Source organism: Eucalyptus grandis, chromosome 8 (assembly GCF_016545825.1).
Source record: "Eucalyptus grandis isolate ANBG69807.140 chromosome 8, ASM1654582v1, whole genome shotgun sequence".
Classification (NCBI taxonomy): domain Eukaryota; kingdom Viridiplantae; phylum Streptophyta; class Magnoliopsida; order Myrtales; family Myrtaceae; genus Eucalyptus; species Eucalyptus grandis.
The window spans coordinates 13,241,053-13,263,986 of NC_052619.1; the positions used below are offsets into that span (position 1 = coordinate 13,241,053).

Below are 22,934 nucleotides of genomic sequence, written 5' to 3' on the forward strand. Positions count from 1 at the left end.
TGCCATTTATAACAAAATAACAAATATAATTTCACAAAGAGTTGTGATTTATATTTGAATGTATGCTAATAAAACAACGGAAAAATTTATTTTTTTATACATAAGAATTGTCACACGTACTCAAAATTAGGATTTCCTTTTCATACATCATAAATCTTACTCAACATTATATATTTCATGATATTATTTACAAAGCATTTTACTATACATAAAACAAAATACTAGTTCTGAATATATCACCGAATCATAGGATCTGATTCGCTTCACAATATAATACCTGGATTCAACAAAAGTGCTGTTGTTTTCTATAATTTCTAAGGTTAATTTTTATATTTCCTGATGCTGAGTTATGTGCTGCAGATTTCCTTTTTCTTGCAAGAAGAAAATTAGCAACAATTTCAGGTAACATGCATTGGATTGATCCAGACATGACGGATTAGACGAGAAGAAGACGGGAAATTACAATTATATAATTTAGTTTTGGCTCTCGAGAGAAAAAGAATAATTTTGGCCCTCAACGTGATATAAGTAATGATCACATTATTAATATAATGTGTATTTGAATTAATTTATGCTTCGGCAATTATCAAATCAATTAACGCGATGTACTGATAAATCACATTATTAATATAATTTGTATTTAAATTAATTTTGCATTTGAATTTAAAACTTCTCATATGTATTTTTCAGCATATCAATTTCGTTGAGAAAACTTGTGGGGAAGAAAACCGAAATCTTTTGGGCAAAAGAGAAAAGAACATGTAGATAGGCCCATTCCATTTTTTCCCCGTATTTCACATAAATTCCCGTACATGGTACACAGGATGAAGAGTTATGGAATCTCTTGCCAAATTGTTACCTTGCTTGTTATAATCTCGTTCAAAAGAAATTACTCAATTAGTTCTAATTCTATTGTACAAATATCAATCGATTATAAAACTTTTAAATATTAACAATTTACTCATAAATTTTTACGTGAAATTTCAATATAATCATTTCAATCAATTTTTTCGAAAATCACTGATGTGGTAGTCTAATAATCACTATTTACCATTACCTCAGTGATTTTCGAAGAAAATTAGTTAGAAAAATTATATTGGGACTTCTTATAAAAATTTGAAACTAAATTAACAAGCGACTTGATATACGTAAAAATTAGACAAGCAACTCAATATGGTATTTAGTAATAGGACTTTTTTTTTTTTTTTTTTTTTTTCATTTTATGGTTAGACGGCCTTCGCCTCTAATTTATAAATATCCAAGGAAAAGAACGTACCAATCACTTAGGTGAAAAAAAGAAAAGAGATTTGACAAATTTATGTTTCTTCTCATTTTGGTGAACCAATCGCTCTCAATTGACCAGGTAATGTGATTATTCTTTTGGGTTACAGGTTATGTGATCGTTAAGTCAAGCCATCGTCCAATCAAAAATCGATTTTAAAGAGAATTGTCTATGTCCCATGCCTTGACATGAACTCCAAGCTGACAACAATTTTCTATCAGATTTTGACATGCCCGGAAATTGAGCTCTTGCATCCATCCCTTTGACTTTGACAATTAGCAAGTTTTGGGCAATGTGGACATCTCAAGCTTGAAAATGAAAACCTTACGCATACTCGATTCAATGTAAATCCGAGTAAATCTCACATGAGATCTACATATCTAAATAAATAAGATTGGTCGGCCATAATTGAGGTTTACACTTTTACGCGAATTTATACTCGAGTAGATGCTCACGCATGACACCGTCTTGTGCGCAACTTCTACTTTTGTAGATCAAGACTTGGACGGTTGCTGCACTGGAGAATCTGTGTAGTGTCAACAACGCATCTCTTGTCTTCTGTTTAATATTTCTAATTTGCTGGACGGTCCGCTAAAGGGGGAGGTTTGGGCATATTGGTTGACAGTTTTCTAATGGCTGGATTGGAAAGTAACAGTAGGAAGAGCTTGAAAAAGTTGGTAAAAATAAGGTATGGACCACGGGAAATATAATGTTGTTCAGTATTTAACAGTATTTAAGGAAGTCATGTTACTGGTGGGAATGACAACATCCCCGGTCCCCCTATTGAACCGACATGATTTGTCTACTGCAGGATCTTCCAAACTCATTGGAGAATAAAATTACGCTTTTCACAGGGGGAGAGGGAGAGGGAGAGGGAGAGGGACCTTTCTTTTCCCCTTTTCCTTTTTCCCTCTTGAGAGGGAGAGATAGAAGACAGAAGTCTCTGAATTTCGAAGGTTGCAAGCAGAGCAATGGTGGCTCCTCTTCAGCTGGTTTCTGCTGGCGCCTTCTTCTGATTCTGATTCACGGTTATGGGTATGCTCGCTTTGCTTAAAGTTTCAATTTTTATTTTCTTTTCCCATATGGGTTTTGTTCTGTTTTTTGTTTCAACCAATGGGTCCCTGTTTCTTTCAGACACTCTGCTGAAAGAAACTGATGATTTCGGTCATCACGTAACTCCACAAAGATGCTTTTTTTCTTGCTTGTTGTCTTCACCCTTTTTACTGCTGCTTCAACCGCTGATTTTCTTCTGTTAGTGACGGTTAATCTGTAGTGTTTGAGATTCTAACGGGGTTTTTCTCTTTGCTTTGGTATTTGGTTGGCCATCTATTTGTTTCTACGTTTCATAAAGCAGTAATCTTTACACTCATATGATAGCTGTTAGATTTTTATTTTCTTTCCCCTTCAATCTGTAGTGATGGGCAATGTTAGTGGTAAAAGTGATGGAGAAGGAACCTCTGGAGGATATGAACAGTATGTGGAGAGTTCACATGGTGCAAGTCACGTTTATCCCGAGCAATCGGTACGAGCACCTCCTTGTAGCGCTTTACTGTTTGAACCCATTTGCATGCTCACTTCGGGATCCAGTGATTATCTATTAATTGCGCCTTTCTTTCTTTTTGGGTTGTGTTCTTCTTCCTTTAGAGAATTCGGGGAATCTTCAAATTGGCTTATCTTGCATGTTGTGTTTCCTGGATTTCATGCCTAGCAGGTTGGAAAAAATTGGCTGTTCATCCCTGTCGAGGGTAAATTGATAGATTGTTAGTTTTTCATCTACTGACTCGACAGCAGCGGATGCCTCTACTGAGGTTCATACATAGAAAGGAGATCTCCTCTCTTGAACTCCTCTCTAGAGGGCCAATCACTGCATATATCGCTTGCGAGGAAGCTTTCCTATTCCTTTTGCAGATAGGATAGATAGAGTCGTTCGTTGTGACGGATAAGGTCATTAGTTAGTTAGCAAAAGAATCAGGTTAGTATCATCAATATTGTTTATTGAACTTTGAATATCATTTGAGCTTTGCATTTTGTTTGACAAGATGTTCGACATATCTACTCCTTTGCTTGAGGTCCTTCCTTTGCAAACCTTTCGGTGATTTGTTACTTGTCTTATAGGGAAGAAATAAGTATGCTCAATTGGTCACTTTTGCATGTTATTTTCTATTGCTCTGTTCTTTTCTGCGAGTATCGGGTGATTTATCATTACAACAACGTATATGAAGCAGGGTGATCTGCACCAGAAAACCATCACCTAATTTTTAAGTCTCTACATCAAGAAGAATGTGTATATTAAGTCAAAGTCACTCTCCTGCATAGCGTGTTGCTAGGGAGAAATGCTGGATTTTGCCTTCCTCTAGGTCATTAATGCCTGTAACTTTTGAGGTCTCCTAAAGAGTAAGGATGCATATTTCCACATTGAAAGAAAGAACTGATTATTTTAGGCCCCGGCGGTTCCTTTTCGCAAGCCTGCTGATTTGATGGCAAATCAAAGTCTTGATTTGCTTTGGAAAATGAATTATGAGACTACCTGCCATGAGAGACGAACACCAGTGATGATTACCTGGAATCATGGAGGGAAGCATGTGGCAGTTACTGGATCATGGGACAACTGGGAAACAACGTATTCAGTTGGTTTAGATGTTTCTCTTTATTGATTTAATTGGTTTCATGTTTTTTATTTCTTGTCTAATATTTGGAAAGTTCTGTCTTTATCAGTGAAATGATGCAGAGATCAGGGCAAGAGTTCATCATCTTGAAGGTTCTTCCTTCTGGTGTTTACCACTATCGGTTCGTTGTGGATGGACAGGTCAAGTATGCGCCAGATTTGCCTTGTGATTTTCATGAACCACCAACAGCCTACAATATATTGGACGTGAAGGCATGGCTTACATACTGAACCATGACTTTCACTTTTAATTGATGTTATGTCCTGGTCTTTTGACCCACTCTATGCTTGCATTGCTTAGAAGCATTTGAAATTTACATGCAAATGACAAAGCTTACCTTTAGAAGGAAATGGAAAGTATTCACCATCATTAATTGGTCTAGTAAGATTATAAAGCACATGATTCTCTTTTTATGCTCCATGAATCTTCCAGTTACATATCTTGTAGTGCCGTCTTATTTGCACAGATGAGTCATGATGGTTCTGAAACGGGTCATGATTTGCAGATGGTGAAAGGGTTTTAACCAGTAAACTCAAAATTTGACTTAGGGTTGCCCAGCGATAGAGCACCTGACAAATGAAAAAGGAAAATACTTCTAATGTCTTATCTTTATTAACAAACTTCCCTTCCTTATGCCTTCTGCAATTTTTCATCAGCAAACTTAAGATTATATCTTTCAGGTTTTAACCAAAGCAGATCTAATATCTTTGCCAAGATGTTGGCTGAACTAATATCAGAATAACCAAAGAATGGTCTCCAAATTTTTCCTATGTATATGCATAGAGCATATAAAAATTGATTCTGGCTAAGCTAATTGCCAGTAATTTCAGAAAAATAAATGCAGTCTCTTCTGCTGTCAATACCACTTTTTTCTCCTTTAAGGACGACGCTTCAAGTCCAAGCCTTCCTTTTCATGGCAGACAGCTGCTTCTTAAATAACTGTTAGTGGGTTTTATGGTTTCAGATGGGCTCCTTGGATGTCACCTTAAAGCCTTATATTTGATCTAGTACCTTTTCCTATAGTGGCAGCTACTAGGATGCGAGGGGGTAGATAATCTTACAGTTCATACATTTTCCCATGAAGCACTTCATTACCTTGACTCGAATTATAGACATTTTGGTCCTAGAATTTTCAATGCACCTAACTGATCAATCCGATTGGCATAGTCTGTATGTAATCATTTCATTTTGTAGGTTTTTCGCAGCTGAATCGGAAAGTGATATCTTTGTTATCTCACAGAATATTTCCACACTCAAACATGTTATGCATTAAGATTCATGAATAAATTGTCCGTGAAAAATAAGCGGACTCTTGACGCGGACCATTCTTCATTGAGGACAGTTTAAGACATGATCGGCCTGATTGGAGTGACATTTGTTAAAGGATAGTCCAAAAAAAAGTATTATAGACATTAATCTTCTCAACTATTTCAGTAGTTGAAGGATAAATGTTGAAATTCGATGATAAGGACTAAAATACGAGACATTTAAAGGTTTGGGAACAAACATGTATTCTAGTGTGCATAAACTCTGATGTGATTTACACATGCTGATAGAACAATTTGAGCACTGTTTCTTGGTTGACTATTCTCGTTTTACACTTGAATTGAATTTCATGTTGACATACTTTAGCATACTGAATCATCCTCTCCATCAGAGTTGGAGACTATAAATGATTGGTTTTCTATGACTGCAATATGAAAGAAGACCCCTGGATAACTGGCATTGAAACATTTTTGAGATTGAAGTGTGGTTCCTGTCTGAAACATTCGACTTGAAAGTTTAAAAGCTAAGCTAATACACAATTATCAACCTTTTAGTTTGCAAAGCTATTGAAAAGATTTGCTTGGAATGTGAAGGCATCAGCTCGATTGTTTCTCCCTTTTAACTTAATTTGTTTTTAATAGTATGTGAGGTATGAGCATTTGCAATAAAATTAAACATGAGAAGGATTTCCCTCTTGGAAGTTCTTCTCACCTTTCAATTCGTCTTTAGGGGGCTTGCGTCAGGCTTCATCTTCTTCTTCTTTGCCAACATGCTCGTTATTGAGAAGCTCTTTTCATGTTTTTCATGCTTTTACTTACTAATGTTCATCAATGGTGAATTGATTCTCTGTTCATGTGTTTCAATTATACTCTGGTTCATCCTTTGTGGCTTCTCACTCATAGTCCCCCATGCAGGAGTATGCAGCTGAAGCCTGTCAAAGCGAATCTGAGGTCACGCATCCTCCTTCCCCTGATGCAAGCTACAGCAGAAATTCCATAATCGACATCGATTTCAGCAAGCCTCCGCCTGATCTACCTCCTCAATTGAATGGAACTCTGTTGAATGACTCACCAAATACAGATTGTTGTCAATTTTCGACAAGGCCACGGCATGTTGCATTGAACCATTTATACATGAAAAGCTGCGACCAGGGTCAGGCAATTGCCTTTGGGTCCACACACCGTTTTCTTGAAAAGTATGTGACAGTGATTCTTTACAAGCCCTCCTGGAGACAGGTGAAGGAAAGATGAGACCTTCCTCCTTTATTTCAGTACCTGGATAGAGGCATCCGAGTTTTGTTGATAAAATTTTTACAATCGTGGATTATGTTTAAGGATGAGCGAGTGCTTTTAGGTAAAAATCATGACAGCTATGTGCATTGATCATCAGAAAGCGTTCGCTCTGTAGTGTGTATGAGCATATATTAGTACATTTCCATTTCCAGTGTATGCCGATCTTTTTCACCAATACAACTTTGATTATCAATTCACTTATGTGGCTCTCCAACTAATATACGTTATACAGATTTCCAAGAGGTCAACGTACCTTTTTGTTGTCTGAAATTTCATGGTGCTTTAGGTGATTCACTTGCTGTGTTCCATTTGACAAGTGATTACGGATGAAACAGACGGCTGGATTCTTTCACGTATTTTTTTTTTCTTTTTTGGGCCATATAATAACCTGATAAGCTGTTTAGGTTGTGAGGGAAAGTGCTTACAAAGAATTTGACAGCTCATATAATTTTTTCACAGTGACATTGATTAAAAAAGCTACGTAACTACTACCTTTGATTTTAGGAGTGCAAATGCTTTCTACTTGAGCAGAGCACGACAATAAGCTAGCGGAAGCGATGTAAGGATGAAGCGGAAATTGTCTTCTGTATTTCATTTCACTCTCTTCTGATATACAATTCCACTCAACCGTCATTAAGCCTACGACAATGTTTGGCTACCGCTGCAATTTCTACATCAAATACTCTTACATTTGAACATATCACTGAGAAATAAACTGTTTGACTATGTGAAATAAGATCCGGACAAAATGGATACTAATAGAAAAAGGCAAGATGTTCTTCAAACATTTGACAAGGATGTCAAGTAGCATTAAGAACTCCAGCCGTGGAATCACAGCAGTAGGCACGATGTCCAGTAAGATCATCGGACAGGTACCTTAATCCAACCATTGGCAAAAGCAACGGCCAATATGACGAAGGGAGTCGACATGCCGAAAATGATGATGTACGGTATGGGCGTCTTCATAGGATTCTCGCCTTCCCTCTCTCCTGCTGACTGCCAGTATCTGCAGCATTTTTTTTTTTCCAGCACCACCAAAAATCTCATCTCAATGGATTCAAAGTCAAAGAATTAGAGGGACAAAAACAGGAGCAAACAATGGCGTAATTCTCACTGTTGAGGCTCTTCCTCTCTGGTTATGAACTTCTTCTTTCCTTCTTTCTTGATTTCACCATCACTTCCCCCTAAGAAGCACCAAAAACACGTCAAGAAGCGAATATCCAAGTACCCATTTGGAGAAACAGAGAGAACATCACAGAAAGGATTCCTTTTTTCTACCCCCACTCCTTTACCTAGTTCGGCACGAATCTTGAATCTCTTCTGTCGCACCCTTCTCGCATCTGATGGAGCGAGGGACCGAGGGAGAGCAATGGCGAACGATGGCTTCGACAGGAGTGAGATCCTGGTGCTAAGGGAAGGGCATGAAGCTGCTTGGACTTGGACTGCCATTTTCCGAGGAATCAAAGCTTCTGAGAGTCAAGTCTCACGTATCTCTTCGCCCTCATCGCATGATATACGTGTCGCTGGTTATGGGTGTGGTCGTGCTTGTGCTTGCAGTTCCAGGATATCTGGTTCTTGATAATTCTAGATTTTTATTTGACCTTATCTGAGTGATGTGGGAGGTGCCTAAGTGGCGCGTCTGCTGTCACCGGTCAGAAATCAACAGTGGCATTTTCATTTTTAGACTCCAATTTTGTGACTTGGCACTTGGTAGCATTTCAGAATTTTTCTTCCCTTCTCTCGTCTCTGTATATACTTAATTCTATAAGGAGTTTATTTATTTATTTATTTATTTATCATGTCATTTTTAGCTTAGTTTTCAATTTGGTGCGGTGATCTTTAAGAAAAAAAAAACCCTTAAATCAGAGCAAAAATTTCATATTTCATACTGCACAAACCATGACTGCTCCAAGCGTTTATGAGCTGTGAGAAATATCCCAAGGTTCGCCAGGGGCCCTCTTTCAACAAAACTCACCGATTTTTATTTTAGGTTTAGTATTTTAAATAATAAGGATAAGGCAATCAATTTATTTAAAATATATCAAGACTCTTTACTAACTATATTAAAGAATTTATTTTTTTCCTTATTATTGGCGAGATATTTTATATAAAGCATGTAAGACATTATAGAAATATCTAAAATACATAAAAAAATAATGCGCTATAAGATATCTTGATATCTTTTCATAAATACTTTATAGATAATATTAAATTTTTTAATTTAAAATAATGAGATTTCACTGGCATTTAAAAAAATAATTTCATGTGAATGTTTTGATTAATTAAATTTTATTTTTAAAGTTTCATTCTAGAGAATGTAATTGTGATTTTATGTTTAAAAAATTTTCAAATTTTTTTGTTTCTTCTTTTGATCATAAATATATGTATATATAAGACTAATAAGACGAGATTTGATGGTGATATGTATAACAAAAATGAAAATTTATAATTAAGTGATTATGCTATAAATTTATAATTAAGTGATTATGCTAAAAATGAAAATTTATAATTAAGACAGAGGAATGGGATGGGGACGCGTAAGAGTGGGTTTTGATGGCAAAAGTACGAGTGAGTATAGTGTGGTGTTATGCATAACTCATTTGATTGAAAATGAAAATTTATAGACAAAAAGTTTCCATAATGACCAAAAAAATACAATTGCACCTTTTAACATGCATGGAAAATCTACACAAGACCATAAAAATTTTAAAAAAAGAAAGTAAATAAATTCGAGGCCACCACTTTAAATTGTAATCGGATGATCGATGATAATCTCATTCTCTTGCGCATGCAGAGCTTCTCTTTCGAATTTCTGGATTTCTTAAACCCTAATCTCTTCTTCTTACCTTGGATCTCTCAATGGATTTTCTTTTTTACCAGCTACTTTTCTCGAGTCTGACTCACCACTTCGCACTATTCCAATCTCCGGTGTTGATTTGCTCTTCGTTGTCGCCTTCTCTCTTTCTGCTCCTTTTCTTCTCCATCTTTACTCTCCGAATTCGCACTGCTTCCCTTCCTCTAGTCACCCATCAAACTACTTGCATGCGAGCTCCTCCCACTTGCATGCGACCTCCTCCCACTTATCTTGGGTCCCAATGCTTTCCGCCTTCCTACTTTTCTCTTTGATTGCTCGGTTTTACCGTTACTCTGCCTCTCGCTGATATGGCACAAGGTGATGAAGAAAATTCGACTCGTCTAGCCGCTTTGTGTCAGAGCTTGGGACGACTGTGCTCCCTCATGATTTGGGTCTACATTTTGGGTGCAAGTCTTTGGCATTTGTGTTCAAAGCCGAGCTATTAGCGGTTATGACAGTTAGGAAAGTCTTTATTTCTAAATTCCGGGTGAGATTGACTTTCGGCACGGTTCTAATTAGAATAAATGATAAGACTCTTTGGCTCCACTCATTTGATTGACAACATAGAAAAGAACCAGGCTTTCGTGGAAGATTTTGTGGAGGAAGTGATACTGAAACTCCCCTAACGGTTGCTCCACCCTTTCCTTTGATTCCCAACGAGGATAAGATTTTAAAAAACATTTCTCCCCTGTTTTTAGACAAAATGAGTTTCCATAATGACCAAAAAATACAATGCTGCACCTTTTAACATGCATGGAATTTTTTTTTTTTTTTTGGATTCGGTTTCTCTTTCTTTTGAACTGAATTTACTTTGACAAGACCATAAAAATTTAAAAAAAGAAAGTAAATAAATCTTTTTCGAGACCACCACTTTAAATTGTAATCGGATGATCGATGATAATCTCATTTTCTTGGCAAAATTGTGGGCGAATATACTCGTGTAAAGAATGGAAATAGCGCCGCCATCAAAGGACAATGACGAATGTCAAAAGGGAAAATCACTATTATCATCGGACGCATTGGGATATCATTAAATCGATCTAGGCGAATCCGGTTCCCATTTTTTTTTTCACTTTACTGAAGGTAAAGGATCCGGTAGTCCTGGAAGTAGGAAATAAAACAAATTACAGGTCTATTCTCTCTCTCTCTCTCTCTCTTGCTGCCTTCTCTTTTACAGATTTTGGTGGCGGAATGGAAATAAATCGGGAATTCATTGGAGAAGTTGGGATGTTACGAAAAAACGGAAACGGATGGAGGTTTAGGATTTCGAGATCTTATTCGGTTTAATGAGAGCTATGTTGGCCAAGCAAGCTTGGCGTTTACTTAATCAACCTTCATCTCTCTGGAGTAAAGTTTTTAAAGGTTTATACTTTCATTCCAAATCATTTAACGGACAAAGGCTCTCGCCCATCTTGGGGCTGGCCTTGAGTCTTCTCACCGGTCCGGGATGCCATACTACCCAACACACGTTGGTGCAGGTGATGGTACATCAATCGGGATACGTGGTGATCGTAGCTCCCTATTAGGTCGGATTTGCTCTCTACTTCTGGAAATGCCTTGAAGTTTCCGTCATTTGAAGTAAAAATCGAATTATCAACTAGGCGAATCCGGTTCCCATTTTTTTTAACTTCTACTGAAGGTAAAGGATCCGGTAGTCCTGGAAGTAGGAACAAATTACAGGTCTCTCTCTCTCTCTCTTGCTGCCTTCTCTTTTACGGTCTTTGAAGTAAAAATCGAAGACTTTTCATCAACCGTTCCTTGTGCGCCACCCACCATGCCCTTCCTCGTTCAGCGCCTGCTCTTGCCACGGGGGCGCGGACTTTCTTTCTAACCCTTCTCTTACGTTGTACAGTGTCTCCCCAAGTCGGTCAACTGTCGGGCGAGCGAGCGAGCGAGCGAGCTCCATTTTAAAGGTTCGGGCTTTCTGATCTGGTTCGCTCGAGCTGAACTACCCTTTTCCTCTTTTGATCTCTTCTTGCGAGAGCTCTTGGCTTTCGTGGCTGGCCTTCCCTGGTTTGAGCTCCAAAAAGCTGTCTTTCTTTAGTTCATGGGAACCCAAGGAAGGAATTGAGTTCAACATCATTTTGGGAGGTTCTGGTGCTTGACCCAATTGCTGTTTCATTATGCTCTTTAGTGGGTTAGATGCAATTCTTTTTGGCTCCTTATTTTCTGATCATTGCCGTACGATTTTGGCTTGTAGACTTGGAGATTTAGTGCTTCTGGTTACGGATTGAAACCGGGGTTGTTGTGTTTTAGCTGTCCCGCAAGGGGTTTGATTTTCGGTTAGTTCACGAATTGATGGCCTCTTGCAAGAAACCCCGCACCAAAGAGGTGGGTTGTCGCCGATTCGTGTTTGTATCTGTATTTACGTTCATGGTCGTCTCTGTTGTGGTTTTTTGCCTGAGAGCAAATCCGGTTTCAAACAACGCTATGGAGCCTGCTGATGATACGAATCGTACTCGAAGTTATTTTCATTTGAAGAGGGATCTCAACCTCCCTAAGAAAAATGAACTGTCAATTCAATTGGAAATGCACAACCGGTTGCCTCCTAGAAACAGAGATCTGTATCCCACTTTGGCAAAGGATCACATAACTATAGTGTTGTACGTCCATAATCGGCCTCAGTACCTCCGAGTAGTTGTGAAGAGCTTATCTCAAGTAAAAGGTATTGGTGAGACTCTGCTGATAGTTAGTCATGATGGGTACTTTGATGAGATGAACAAGATTGTGGAAGGTATAAAATTTTGCCAAGTGAAACAGATTTTCTCTCCTTATTCACCTCACATTTTTCCCAGTAGCTTCCCCGGTGCATCACCTAATGACTGTAAGAATAAGGATGATGCAGCGAAGAAGCATTGTGAAGGAAATCCGGATCAGTATGGAAATCACCGATCGCCAAAAGTTGTCTCACTGAAGCATCATTGGTGGTGGATGATGAACACGGTGTGGGATGGGCTAAAGGAGACTCGGGGGCATACTGGCCATATTCTTTTCATAGAAGAGGACCATTTTATTTTTCCAAATGCATACCGCAACTTGCAGATACTCACATCACTGAAGTCTAAAAAATGTCCCGATTGCTATGCTGCAAACTTAGCACCTTCTGATGTGAAGTCGAGAGGAGAAGGGGGGGAGAGTTTGATTGCTGAGAGGATGGGTAATGTCGGTTATTCCTTCAACCGAACCGTCTGGAGGAAAATCCATAAAAAGGCTAAAGAGTTCTGCTACTTTGATGATTACAACTGGGACATTGCTATGTGGACTACCGTTTATCCCTCCTTTGGGGCTCCAGTGTATTCATTGCGAGGACCAAGGACTAGTGCGGTTCACTTTGGGAAGTGTGGGCTACATCAAGGCCAGGGCGAGCAAACTGCTTGTGTTGATAATGGGGTTGTGAACATTGAAGTAAATGATGAAGATAAGGTCGCAAATATCAAATCTGAGTGGAATGTGCATGTCCATAAGCATCAACAAGGTTATAAGGCAGGGTTCAAGGGTTGGGGAGGTTGGGGTGATGAGAGAGATCGTCACTTATGCTTGGAGTTTGCTCGCATGTATAAACTCACAGAGACAGCTTCCTTCTGAATAGCCAGTCTTTTGATTTTTCCTGCTGCTGTAGCATGAGGCTTCATTTATTCTAGATGAGTTATCAATAGAAATACACGTCTTCGATTATTCAGTATAAAATTTCTCAATTTGATCTGCTTTTTGTATTAGCTTTTTGGCATGTACCCACTTTTTGTGTCCCTTTTGCTTTTCTTTGGTCATCTGTACCTAATGTTCAGTCTACATGGCATTTAAAGTTAATCTCTATCATCTTGATTTAAGTCACCAGGACATTGGAAATGCTTTCAAGAGAAGGCTCTTTCTCTAAGGATCTGTTGCAATACGTATAATTGCATTCCTGGATATCTTCTTTCAAAAGGCTTCTGCTTCCTTAGTAAATGTTTTAGTAGAAGATATAATTTCTTGGAGTTGAGGTTTATTTATGGGTTTTTGCCTTGAGAAGAGGCAGAAGTATACTGTAAGCAAGGGTGGCTCATTCGGTCCATGTAATTGGGAAATGGATTGTGAACATGTTTCTTTGGTTCCTATGAAATTTTACTCACTGCATGCAGAGTGTTACCTGACCATTTGCATTGAACGTTTGTCCAGATTTTGATTCAGATGTTCCTTTACCAGCTTTCTGAGGTTCAATTCCAACTGCAAACTTGTGTCTCTCATACTTTGCTGTGGGAAATTCACTTGGACTTGCATTTCTGTTGCATCCAAATATGATGGATGAGTAGAATATCTTGGATCGGTTGCAGGACTTGATATTCATTCTCAGTTCCTTGGAAGAATGCCATTGGAGCTGAATAAGGTCGTCCCATGGTTCGTTGAGGAAAATCATATTATTCGGGATAATTTCGAGTCTTGATGAGCACTGCAGCTCTGAAGTTATGACTGTTGGTTCTTATTCTGGTGATTTAATTAAAACGATATGCTTTTCCTGAATTTGTTAGGATCAGTCTATGTTGTTGAGGAAGGTTGGGCGGTTGTGGAATTTTTCATTTGCATCTTGTTTTGCTCATGATTACAGTTGCGGCTTCTTTTGCTCTCCATTATTCGCCATGACTATATTTTATGTTTCATATTTTGGAGATGCAAATATATGTCAAACTGATCATGCGCAGAATGAGGGCCTATGGAATCTTCTTGTGTGGCAGGAGAAATCTCTCTACTTCTCAACTGATGGCTTGTGTGAGGCTCTCTGTTTTGTTGCATTGATCTAGTGGAAAAGTGATTTACAAGAGCTCCTAATCCTTTTCTGTGAATATTGAATCTCCAATGTTGCTTCATCTGTCAAGTGAGGTCTGCGTATTGTAAGCGATCAACTCTGATGCTGTACTAGATTCACTACATTGTTGTCTCTCAGGACATAGATTTATCGGTTCAGAACTCAATATCTGCTCGTACTCTTTTTCGTTTGTATTGTATCTTGAGCTCCTCATATTATCGTTAACTGCAATTCCCACAAGAAATCTTGTGCTTGTTCATCAAATCAAAGAGCCGAATCCTGTTGCTAAACTCATTAAGCACTCCATAAATTCTCGAAGAATATTTTGTTTTAAATACAAGCGCACTTCACTTTACTAACTGATGGATGGATCAACGGCTTTAGTCAAAGGGATACATACGACGCTCGTGATCATTTAAGGGAAATGCATTTCTAATCAGTCCAACTCAAGGGTCGATGGTGTTGGTAAAATGGGAGCCATTCCGTACCGTAAAGGCGAAATCTCGATTCCAGAACTCGTTTGATTTTGTAATTTCTTGAGTCTAGCAAAGTAACTTCTCTAAAATGAATCTCCGATCTTGATACAGATGACCTTATTTTGGCGTTGGAGATGCTATGTAATCCTGACATACATGAATTAAAAACATTGCTGCCGTTGAATCTTGATGAAATAGTGTCGTTTGGTTAAATTATCTAGACGTGACAAGACACGAGCGAGTGACCGAACGGTTCTTGAATCCACAATGCCATGTTTCGCTGCTTGCTGACGCGAACTCACTCCTATAGAAAATCCCGGCGCGGCATCGTCTCTTCCCGCCGCAACGTCGGTACGTCGGCTGCAATTTGTCCCAAAGACGACTCCTTTGACTTCGCTCGGTTCACCCACCCGCCTCATCGATCTCTCGTCCCATCGGACACATCTCAAGGCGGCGTGCCACACCCTCCACAGTCCTCGCCGGACGTTTCTTTGCCTGCAAACTCCCAACTCTTCGACCATTTGGTCTCTCGTTGCCGCGGCTCTCGTTGCCCGAACGATGCCAAGGAGCTTCATTTGCAGTTGCTCAAGGCCGGGTTCGACAATGACTTGTTTCTTTGCAATACCCTTGTTAATATCTATGCTAGAGTTGGCGATCTGGGTTCTGCGCATAAGCTGTTTGATGATATGCCGAGCAGGAATTCTGTCACTTGGGCTTGCTTGATCTCTGGCTACGCGCAGAGTGGTGTGCCAGAGAAGGTGTGGGTGCTTTTTAGATGCATGGTCAGGGAAGGGTTGATGCCGAATCACTATGTGTTTGGGAGTGTTCTCCGGGCTTGCCAAGAGCACAGGCCATCTGGGCTTAATCTTGGGATGCAAATTCATGGAATGGTTTCGAAGACTCGGTATGCTGGGGATGTGGTGGTGTCAAATGTGCTGATATCGATGTATGGGGGTTGCTTGGGCTCCCTCGATGATGCTTTCGGCGTTTTTGATGAGATAAATTTGAGAAATTCAATATCATGGAACTCTATCATGTCTGTATGTTCTCAAAGAGGAAATGCGGATTTGGCATTCGAATTATTTGCAAGAATGCAAAGAGATGGTGGTTCAGGGTTCAGTATAAAACCTAATGAGTATACTTTCGGTAGCTTAATTACAGCGACTTGTTCTTCAAGTGATTCAGGTTCTTTGCTTGAGCAGATGTTCGCCAGAGTTACCAAATCTGGCTTTCTTTATGATCTGTATGTAGGTAGTGCTCTAGTAAGTGGATTTGCAAGATTAGGATTGACTGATCATGCAATTAATATATTTAGGCAGATGACTGAGAGGAATGTGGTCTCCTTGAATGGTTTGATGGTTGGATTAGTGAGACAAAAGAAGGGAGAAGAAGCTTTTAAAATTTTTAGCGAGACGAGAGAGTTAGTTGACATAAATGTCGATTCATATGTAGTTCTTTTAAGTGCTGTCACTGAATTCGCTGTGCCTGATGAAGGGAAGAGAAGTGGAAGAGAAATCCATGCATATCTTATCAGGACTGGCTTAATTAACAATAAGGTTGCTGTGGAAAATGGGCTGGTAACTATGTATGCTAAATGTGGTTCTGTTAATGATGCTAAATCAGTTTTTGCATTGATGAATGAGAGAGATTCGGTTTCATGGAATTCCTTGATTTCAGCCTTGGATCAAAATGGCTGTTTTGAGGATACGGTTACGAGCTTCTCACAGATGCGGAGAAGTGGACTGATACCTTCTAATTTCACTTTGATAAGTACATTGAGTTCATGTGCTAGCTTAGGATGGACTTGGCTTGGCCAGCAAATTCATGGAGAAGGGATTAAATTAGGGCTTGATTTAGATGTTTCGGTTTCAAATGCTCTTCTTGCTTTATATGCTGAAGTTGGGTGTCTTGCTCAATGCGAGAAAGTTTTCTCCTTGATGCCGGAATATGATCAAGTTTCATGGAATTCGATCATTGGGGCATTTTCTGATTCAGAAGCATTAGTTTCTGAGGCAGTGAAGTATTTCTTGGGCATGATGCGAGCGGGATGGAGTCTGAACAGAGTAACCTTTATAAACATTCTCGCCGCTGTCTCACTGCTATCATTTCAGCGATTTAATCACCAAATTCATGCTTTAGCATTAAAATACAATCTCGCAGATGACATTGCTATTGAGAATGCACTTTTGGCCTGCTATGGGAAGTGTGGAGAGATGGATGAATGTGAACGGATCTTTTCCAGAATGTCTGAAAGAAGGGATGAGGTGAGTTGGAATGCTATGATCTCTGGGTACATCCACAATGAGTACTTGTTCAAAGCCATGGATATGGTTTGGTATATGTTGCAGAGAGGTCAGAAGTTGGACTCTTTCACCTTTGCCACCGTTCTTAGTGCTTGTGCTTCGGTTGCAACGCTAGAACGTGGCATGGAAGTTCATGCTTGTGGGATTAGGGCCCACTTGCAATCTGATGTTGTGGTAGGTAGCGCATTGATTGACATGTACTCAAAATGTGGAAGAGTAGATTATGCCTCCCGATTTTTCCAAAACATGCCTGTAAGAAATGTTTATTCGTGGAATTCCATGATATCCGGCTTTGCACGCCATGGACACGGAGAAGACGCTCTAAATCTTTTCAGACAAATGAAGCTAAGTGGACAACCACCAGATCATGTGACTTTTGTCGGAGTGCTTTCAGCTTGTAGCCACGTGGGTTTGGTTGAGGAAGGTTTTATGCATTTCAAAGCCATGCAAGAAGAGTTCGGCTTGGCTCCTAGGACGGAACACTACTCATGTATGGTGGATCTGCTCGGCAGGGCAGGCGAACTCAGCAAAATAGAGGACTTTGTCAATAAGATGCCTATGGAACCGAACATTCTTATTTGGAGAACAGTGTTGGGAGCCTGTTGCCGAGCCAATGGTCGTAATAGCGAGCTTGGTCAAAGGGCTGCTCATATGCTCTTTGAGATGGAGCCGCAAAATGCTGTGAACTATGTCCTCCTCTCAAATATGTTTGCTTCTGGAGGAAAATGGGATGAAATGGCAAAGGCTAGAAGAGCGATGAGGCAAGCTGCAGTGAAAAAGGATGCAGGGTGCAGTTGGGTCACGATGAAAGACGGTGTTCATGTCTTTGTGTCTGGAGACAAATCGCACCCAGAGAAAGATCTGATCTATGAGAAGCTTGCAGAACTTAACAGAAAAATGAGAGATGCCGGTTATGTGCCCCAGACGAGCTTCGCTTTATATGATCTTGAAGTGGAGAACAAGGAAGAGCTGTTGAGCTATCACAGCGAGAAAATTGCAGTCGCTTTCGTCCTCACGAGAAAATCGGAAAGGCCCATCAGGATCATGAAGAACCTTCGCGTCTGCGGCGATTGCCACTCTGCATTCAAATACATCTCGAGAATAGCCGGGCGGATCATAGTGTTGCGGGATTCAAACAGGTTTCATCATTTCGAAGACGGCGCATGCTCGTGCAGGGATTACTGGTGATTCAGCCAAACATTGGCACAGAAGCAAGCTTTCTCGTCGTGGGAATCGGCGCGGAGTTTTCTGGGCTCAAGGAAAAGCGAAGGTGAGTTCATTGCAGATTCTCTGGCCTCTTCAGCCCAGATAGAGGGCAGGATAGACTGCAGAGATGCAACATCTGAAGTAGTTTGGAAAGTCAAAATGGGCAGATTTACTCCTCAGATGATCAGTAATTTTACTGGGGATGGAAGATGCCAACTCATAATAAAATGTGGCAAGATCCAGTGAGACTCTGACCTGTTTACTTCTATAGATGTCTATCTATACTCCTCACAATGGGAACCAGAGTTGTAAGAACAAGGCCAGGAGGCTCAAAACAGAGTTGTGAGAACTAGGCCGGGAGGCTCAACACAGAATTCATTTACATCATAGCAATTGGTTTCACAGTCCATTCTTACTCATCATACTTTATTATCTCCGGTTTTTGTACAATCAAGTAGATTGGACCGACCCCTTGGATGCCCCAACTGGTCCCTCACACAATCGATCTCCCAAGACACTGTGTCTTTCCATCCATCGATCAGACATGGTCCGACTATTATCACTTTGAAAGAAAAATTAAGAAAATTTATAGACGCTCGAGAATCGCGTACTTAATATGCTAATGCCTTTATGCTTGATTAGCTTGTTTCTAGATTAAGCAAGTAAATTGTAATTATGCATATCTGTCCACGTCATCTAGCCAGCTCAGCAATGGGCCTTTCATGGGCCTCAGGGCTGGGCTCCGGTAAGGCAAAGTTGGGCCTGTGCCCATTGACTTCTCCTCGTACGTCCACGCACGGCGTGACGAACGACAGACGAAGCAGCTTTTTATTTGAAGGAAGAGACGAATTGAGACGGAGTAGATGGCGATGGAAGCAGCTGATGTCCTTCCCACCTTCGGAACTGCAGTCGCCCCGCGCGTAGCGATTCCGGGTGCGTTGCCTGAATCCAATTCCCTTCCGTTCTCCATCTGGGTTCGTGAATTCGCGAGCTCGAGTGCGCAAGAGCGGCGGACTTTGGTTCTGAATTCTTTGATCGGCCCGGTGTGCCTTGGTTTCTGAATTCTTGACGGTTCGCGTGCACCCGAACTTCCAGGTTCTGGGGAGGGTAAGTTCAAGAATCGGAGGTGGGCAGCAATCCCTTTTCGCGGGTACGTGGGAGCTCGAGAGAAATCGCTGCTACTTCGTTACTGTTCGATGTACTGATTTGATGAAGCTGAAGTTCGTGTTTTTCCCCCGTTATATTTGTCGGTGATGGATAGGAATTCGCTCCCTGTTGGTGCTGCAGTTAGGATATGGATGGGAACTGAGTATTTTTGTTTCGCCATTTTCGTTGAACATGTTGGTTCTATGTATGGCTTCGGGCAGCTGCTTACGAGTTCGATCATGCCCTGTTACAACTAAGTTGCTCATCTCAATTGTGTTTGGTTAAGAATGGCTTGCTTTCTCCAATTTCATTTCTCCATGACCTGAGCTCCTGTTCGGTAATCAATTTCTTAGGAAGCTATTAGAGCAATTGATTTATCTTGAGCTTAGCGCAGCTAATTATCCTGCCATGTTGTTGATTTGGCTTACTTTCATTTGTGCCTGTGCTCTTTTCATTCTTTTGCATTGGAATTCGTATGATTATATTTTCTTGCTGAATAAATGCCTACTCTGTCGTCGCTCTTATCTATGATATATGGGTTCAGTAGTAAGTGCAACTAATTCTAAATTTTCAAAACTAATTACTCCTTGTGTAATGTGTTTTTCTTTATCCAAGTGTATGTTGTATAAGTAGTTGTGTTTTTTGGTCAGATTTGATCTAAAAGTGCTTATATAAGGTATCACTTCTTTATCATTTCATCGTGCTATTCTGGGCTGAATGGATGATAATCTGTTGAAGGTGCGAAAGAGCAGAGGTTTACGTATATATGTTGGCAGTTAAATAGAGGGTTTACCTTTTGTTCTTGATGTGAAATTGTGATAACGATCAGATGTAATAGCAGCTGTTATTAATACTATCTATTTTGAAGTTGGAAAAATGGGTGCAAGTTTTACAGAATGTTGATACTTCAAACAATTGAGTGCTTTCAAGCCTCATCTCTTTTTCTTCCATTTGACTAAATTCAGGTGAGAAAGAAAGTGAGAAACAAGGAAGTGAAACTGGGAGGTTGTGGAAGACCTCCCAGTTGATGGGAAATGAAGCCATCAAGTAATATATGGATTCGGCGCCAACAGTGTCCATGTGGAGATTGGAAGTGCTACATGAGATCTGAGGGAGATGATCAGCCATCAGTGAGCCCCCACCCTACCAAGAAGGAGAGGACGCTATCTTTGCCAACAACAGAAACAGTCTTTACTCCTTATGTAGGCCAAATTTTCAAGAGTGATGACGAAGCGTTTGAATACTACAGTAATTTTGCTCGAAAAAATGGATTTTCAATTAGAAAAGCGCGCTCAACAGAGAGCCAAAATTTAGGAGTTTATAGGCGAGATTTTGTTTGTTATCGGTCTGGGTTTAACCAGCCAAGGAAGAAGGCGAATGTCGAGCACCCCAGGGATAGAAAATCGGTACGGTGTGGATGTGATGCAAAGTTGTATCTGACAAAGGAAATTGTTAACAGTGCCACACAATGGTACATTTCGCAGTTCAGTAACATTCATAATCATGAATTATTGGAGGATGATGAAGTTCGTCTACTCCCAGCTTATCGGAAGATACAAGAGGCTGATCAGGAGCGCATCCTTCTGCTTTCGAAAGCTGGGTTTCCTGTGAATCGAATAGTGAAGCTCCTGGAAATAGAAAAAGGGCTACAACCTGGGCAATTACCCTTTATTGAAAAGGATGTCAGAAATTTTGTTCGGACTTGTAAGAAGACCGTCCAAGAAAATGATGCTTTGCTTAACAACAAGAGGGAGAGCGATGCAATGGAACTTCTTGAGGCATGCAAACATATGACAGAGAAGGATGCTGATTTTGTTTATGTTTATACTACCGATGAGAATGAAAAAGTTGAAAATATTGCATGGTCATATGGACATTCTGTACGTGCTTTCCCTGCTTTTGGAGATGTTGTTACTTTTGATACCTCTTATAGATCAATTACCTATGGATTGCTACTTGGGATCTGGTTTGGTATGGATAATCATGGTAAGGCGATTTTCTTGGGGTGCGTGTTGCTGCAGGAGGAAAGTGCCAACTCATATTCATGGGCCTTACAGGTTTGTGGAACATGAATCCTTGTGATACATAAACACGCTGTTTTCGCATGTCTCCTCATGATTTCTTGTTTTGGGCAGACATTTGTTCGGTTTATGAGGGGAAGACGTCCACAAACAATTTTGACTGATCTAGATTCGGGGCTCAGGGATGCAATTGCTAGAGAGTTAACCAACACCAAGCATGTCATAAGTATATGGCATGTCCAGTCCAAATTATCTAGTTGGTTCTCTACGACACTTGGATCACAGTACACAGAGTTCAAAGCTGAATTGGATACATTATGTCATTCAGAGAGCATGGATGAATTTGAACTTAAATGGAATCGTGTCATAGCTCAGTTTGGACTTGTTGCTGATAAGCACATAGCGCTGCTCTTCTCTTATCGGGCTTTGTGGCCATTGTCATTGATTAGAGGATATTTTGTTGCTCGTGCAATGACAGCAGAGTATTCAAAATCAGTGGATATATTTGTGAAAGAGATACTGACTTCACAGACTTGCTTGCCTGTGTTCTTTGAGCAGGTACAGTTTCATGCTTTTTGTCCTTTCTATCTTCTTGCTTTCTGATGTACTTATTAAAATCGGTTGTTCTATTTTCTGGACTTTTTCAGGTTGGAGTAGCTTCTAGGTCTGTAAATCAAGCTGCTGAAAATCTGCAGTACATGCATATGAAAACATGCATGCCCATCGAAGAACATGCCCAGAGTATACTCACTCCTTATGCCTTTAAGGTCTTGCAGCATGAAATGGTTCTCTCTCTGCAATATGCGATGACTGAAATGGCCAATGGATCATATCTTGTGCGGCACTACAAAAAACTGGATAGAGAGTGTTTCGTAATTTGGACACCGGAAGATGAGCTCATACGTTGTTCCTGTAAGGAATTCGAGCATTCTGGAATACTATGCAGGCACTCAATTCGAGTTCTTGTGGCAAAGAACTTCTTCCAACTCCCCGAAAAGTATTTTCCACTTCGTTGGCGGCTGGAAAGTTCTTTAGTCCCAGTGGATGATCACAATGTTCCGAGAAGCAGCAATGATTGCGTTCAAGCCTTCCATTCATTAGCTGCGTCTTTATTGACTGAATCCTTAACATCAAAAGAACGGTTCAATTATGTTAACCGAGAACTCAGTAGTCTGTTTGGTCGTGTTAGGGATATGCCAGCTGCTGATGACTCTGCTGCAAATATGGCGCCGAACAATGAGAGCGAATCTTTTCAATGTTAACCATGCCTTATGCAGTGTGACGGCCTAATCACATTCTAGGCGGAAAACTGTGAAGGCGCAGGAGAGAAAAAGATGGGCAACTTGTAGTGTTCTTACTGTACAGAGTTACCATTCAAAATTATTTAGAGGGCCTCTGCTGTGAAAAGTTGACGAGACCTCTGTCTTACACTAGTAGCTGTAAATGCCCTTGTGCATTGTCTATGCGAATTTAACAAGGAAAGAGATAGAAAGCGGAGAGACGGTGGATCTAAGATGGCCTACTAAATTGTACATAACTATACTTGTTTGACCGTATATTGGAATTCTAAGTTTGCTGATGCATATCGCCGATGCTTCAAGATGTTGACTATCAGATAGGGTTTCATGAACTCCAGGTGATC

At 40.1% G+C, this 22,934-nt stretch overlaps 5 protein-coding genes across 9 annotated transcripts; 4 read left to right on the plus strand and 1 right to left on the minus strand.

The window, feature by feature from the left end:
* The first annotated feature begins 2,118 nt into the window (after positions 1-2,118).
* On the plus strand, positions 2,119-6,746 carry LOC104456599 (SNF1-related protein kinase regulatory subunit beta-2). 3 transcript variants are annotated; one of them, XM_039300678.1, is made up of 6 exons: positions 2,119-2,317; positions 2,698-2,804; positions 2,994-3,254; positions 3,724-3,902; positions 3,998-4,160; positions 6,129-6,746. In XM_039300678.1, exons 4-6 carry the CDS (start codon positions 3,760-3,762, stop codon positions 6,462-6,464), a joined length of 642 nt encoding a protein of 213 aa, XP_039156612.1. In that variant the 5' UTR covers positions 2,119-2,317; positions 2,698-2,804; positions 2,994-3,254; positions 3,724-3,759; the 3' UTR covers positions 6,465-6,746. The 3 variants fall into 3 exon arrangements, with proteins under 3 accessions (XP_039156612.1, XP_010069728.2, XP_018717395.2); XM_010071426.3 differs by lacking the exon at positions 2,994-3,254; XM_018861850.2 differs by lacking the exons at positions 2,698-2,804; positions 2,994-3,254.
* Positions 6,747-7,066: 320 nt separating this feature from the next.
* Positions 7,067-8,087, minus strand: LOC104456600. Its single transcript, XM_010071427.3, has 3 exons — positions 7,799-8,087; positions 7,621-7,690; positions 7,067-7,512 (listed from the first exon to the last, which is right to left on the minus strand). Exons 1-3 carry the CDS (start codon positions 7,953-7,955, stop codon positions 7,368-7,370), a joined length of 372 nt encoding a protein of 123 aa, XP_010069729.2. The 5' UTR covers positions 7,956-8,087; the 3' UTR covers positions 7,067-7,367.
* A 2,996-nt stretch (positions 8,088-11,083) lies between these two features.
* On the plus strand, positions 11,084-14,318 carry LOC104456601 (alpha-1,6-mannosyl-glycoprotein 2-beta-N-acetylglucosaminyltransferase). Its single transcript, XM_039300952.1, has 2 exons — positions 11,084-11,451; positions 11,561-14,318. The coding sequence occupies exon 2, from the start codon at positions 11,659-11,661 to the stop codon at positions 12,943-12,945; it is 1,287 nt and encodes a 428-aa protein (XP_039156886.1). The 5' UTR covers positions 11,084-11,451; positions 11,561-11,658; the 3' UTR covers positions 12,946-14,318.
* Positions 14,319-14,865: 547 nt separating this feature from the next.
* Positions 14,866-18,559, plus strand: LOC104456604 (putative pentatricopeptide repeat-containing protein At5g09950). Its single transcript, XM_010071431.3, has one exon. It carries the CDS (start codon positions 14,889-14,891, stop codon positions 18,105-18,107), a length of 3,219 nt encoding a protein of 1,072 aa, XP_010069733.2. The 5' UTR covers positions 14,866-14,888; the 3' UTR covers positions 18,108-18,559.
* Positions 18,560-18,699: 140 nt separating this feature from the next.
* On the plus strand, positions 18,700-22,884 carry LOC104456603 (putative protein FAR1-RELATED SEQUENCE 10). Of its 3 annotated transcripts, XM_039300950.1 has the most exons (5): positions 18,700-19,058; positions 19,221-19,275; positions 20,237-21,328; positions 21,407-21,850; positions 21,940-22,884. In XM_039300950.1, exons 3-5 carry the CDS (start codon positions 20,306-20,308, stop codon positions 22,552-22,554), a joined length of 2,082 nt encoding a protein of 693 aa, XP_039156884.1. In that variant the 5' UTR covers positions 18,700-19,058; positions 19,221-19,275; positions 20,237-20,305; the 3' UTR covers positions 22,555-22,884. The 3 variants fall into 3 exon arrangements, with proteins under 3 accessions (XP_039156884.1, XP_018717155.2, XP_039156885.1); XM_018861610.2 differs by having other exon boundaries at positions 18,700-19,275; XM_039300951.1 differs by lacking the exon at positions 19,221-19,275.
* The last annotated feature ends 50 nt before the right edge of the window (positions 22,885-22,934 follow it).